At 42.6% G+C, this 1,988-nt stretch overlaps 1 protein-coding gene across 2 annotated transcripts in view; it reads right to left on the bottom strand.

Moving 5' to 3' along the window:
- LOC117962204 (B-cell receptor CD22-like) overlaps positions 1-1,988 on the bottom strand; it is a 2,607-nt gene extending 619 nt beyond the window's left edge. Inside the window, exons 1-5 of one of the 2 annotated variants that reach the window (XM_034901363.1) lie at positions 1,763-1,988; positions 1,121-1,378; positions 526-774; positions 223-310; positions 27-102 (exon numbers count right to left, since the gene is read on the bottom strand). In XM_034901363.1, coding sequence (XP_034757254.1) covers positions 27-102; positions 223-310; positions 526-774; positions 1,121-1,378; positions 1,763-1,865 — 774 coding nt within the window. In that variant the 5' untranslated portion in view covers positions 1,866-1,988. The remainder of the gene's footprint in view (positions 1-26; positions 103-222; positions 311-525; positions 775-1,120; positions 1,379-1,762) is intronic. The other variant, XM_034901369.1, reaches the window with a different exon arrangement.

Raw genomic sequence — 1,988 nt, 5'->3', positions numbered from 1 at the left:
TGTGTGTGTGTGTGTGTGTGTCTCACCTCTATCTCTACAAGCTCATGTGGTTCGGTGGTGGGTCTCAGAGTTTTCTTCTTCTTTCTTCTGAATTGAGTCAAACTACAACAACAAATAAAGAATGCACCATGATGCCATTCACAACTCAAAAACTAAAGGAAGTTAGAAGAAGAAAATAAAACAACTGTGACTACTGAACTGATGGATTTGATACGGTTTTACCTCGCCCACAGACTCAGGAGCAGCAGGGGAATCAGCAACAGGGCCACCACAGTCGGCCAGATGATTTTCATTATTGTTGTTGAATTCCCTGGAAATATAGCGTAATACATGATTCATGTCATTAGAAGGATCAGATTGGTAAATCAGTCAGTCAGTGTCCTCCACCTCTGACATGATGGAGGTTCCTCCTTGAACACAGCTACACAAAAACTGGAAATGCACACATGGAATTTCGTGTTAACATGTGAATCAGGTCTGGTGGAGTTAACAGGTGTTTGTGCAGGTGAAAGTGGAAAAACGTACCTGCTACAACAATCACATGTAAGGTGGAGTTCTGGCGTCCTATTCTGTTCTGGGCTTCACAGAAATAATTCCCACTGTGATCAGGTCGGAAATCAGTGATGGTGAAGATCTGTCCTGATGCTTTTGGTGTGTCTTCATTCTCCTTGTACCAGGTGTAGTTAGCTGCTGGGTTAGCATCACTGCTACAGGTCAGAGTCACTAAACGTCCCTCAAATATCTCAGCAGACACAGAGGGACACTTCGGAGCATCTGGAAGGAAAACATTTAACAAAATATGAACATTTAAATTTTCTACAGAAAAGGTTGGATAAATCTCCATTTGGCATAAGGTGGGTTAGTATAGCCTGATACTCACCTGGGCCGCTCACTTTTGAAATATTAACTATTTTTCTACACATGGTGTGAAAACAATATGATAATTTACAGTTCTGTGACTGCAGTTCATTTAACTGATGCCAACAGCAACAAAAATGACCTTTTAATCAACCACCGCAGTTCACTGACCTACAGCTGTGAATGCGAAGAGTTCAACGAAGCAGGTATGATCAGCAAAGTAAAAATGATGTTGCTTATTATATTACAGTTTCTTCCTCACATTTCACATCAATAGAGATGGATTCAGATGACCTTTTCCCCAGCTGGTTCTCAGCTGCACAGTTATACTGTCCAGAGTCAGAGGACCGGATGGAGCTGAAGACTAGCTGTGCATTTTCATTTAGAGGTGAACCATTCTTGAACCAGGTATAAGTAGCTGCTGCTGGGTTAGCATCACTGCTACAGGTCAGAGTCACTCTACCGTTCTCTCTAACTTCCCCAGCAGGAGTCAGAGACAGGGTTACGACCTTTGGAGCATCTGAAGAAGAAAACAGGAAGAGAAGTTAACTTTAATGAGAAAATGTGGTGTTATGGTGTGTGTGTGTGTGTGTGTGTGTGTGTGGGTAACAAACTACCGCCACTTGGATGTATATCGTCCACCCCCTCACCCCCCCCGCCCCCAACTGTCCTTACCCTCACTGTGACAACTCCATTTGTGCATGTACTGTATTATATCAGTAAATATTTCAGAACTGTGTGTAATCTGTTCAGATAACTGAGAGAAAACATTGGAATATCCCCCACCGGGGGTCAATAAAAAGTATCAAAGTAAATATTATACAGAAAGTTCTGAATTTGTCTGAAAAAATATCTATTGTCTTCTATGTTTGCTCTTTTATTAGTGACCCTGGAGTGAACTCACACACTGGAGGAGAGCGGTGATCTTCATATCCTGTAATAGAACAGGAATAGCTGCCGTCATCTTCCACAGAGACGCTGAGAGAAGAAGACGTTTCTCCGTCCATTTTCTGTCCATTATGGAACCAGACATATGAAGGATTATTAACATTACAGCTGCTGGGACACCTCAGCTCTGCCTGGGTCGATGATCTTATCACCTTCACCTGGAGGTCTGGAAAAGAGAGCAG

The sequence above is a fragment of the Etheostoma cragini genome, chromosome 2 (assembly GCF_013103735.1).
Source record: "Etheostoma cragini isolate CJK2018 chromosome 2, CSU_Ecrag_1.0, whole genome shotgun sequence".
Taxonomy (NCBI): Eukaryota; Metazoa; Chordata; class Actinopteri; order Perciformes; family Percidae; genus Etheostoma; species Etheostoma cragini.
This window is presented reverse-complemented; position numbering and strand designations above follow the sequence as displayed.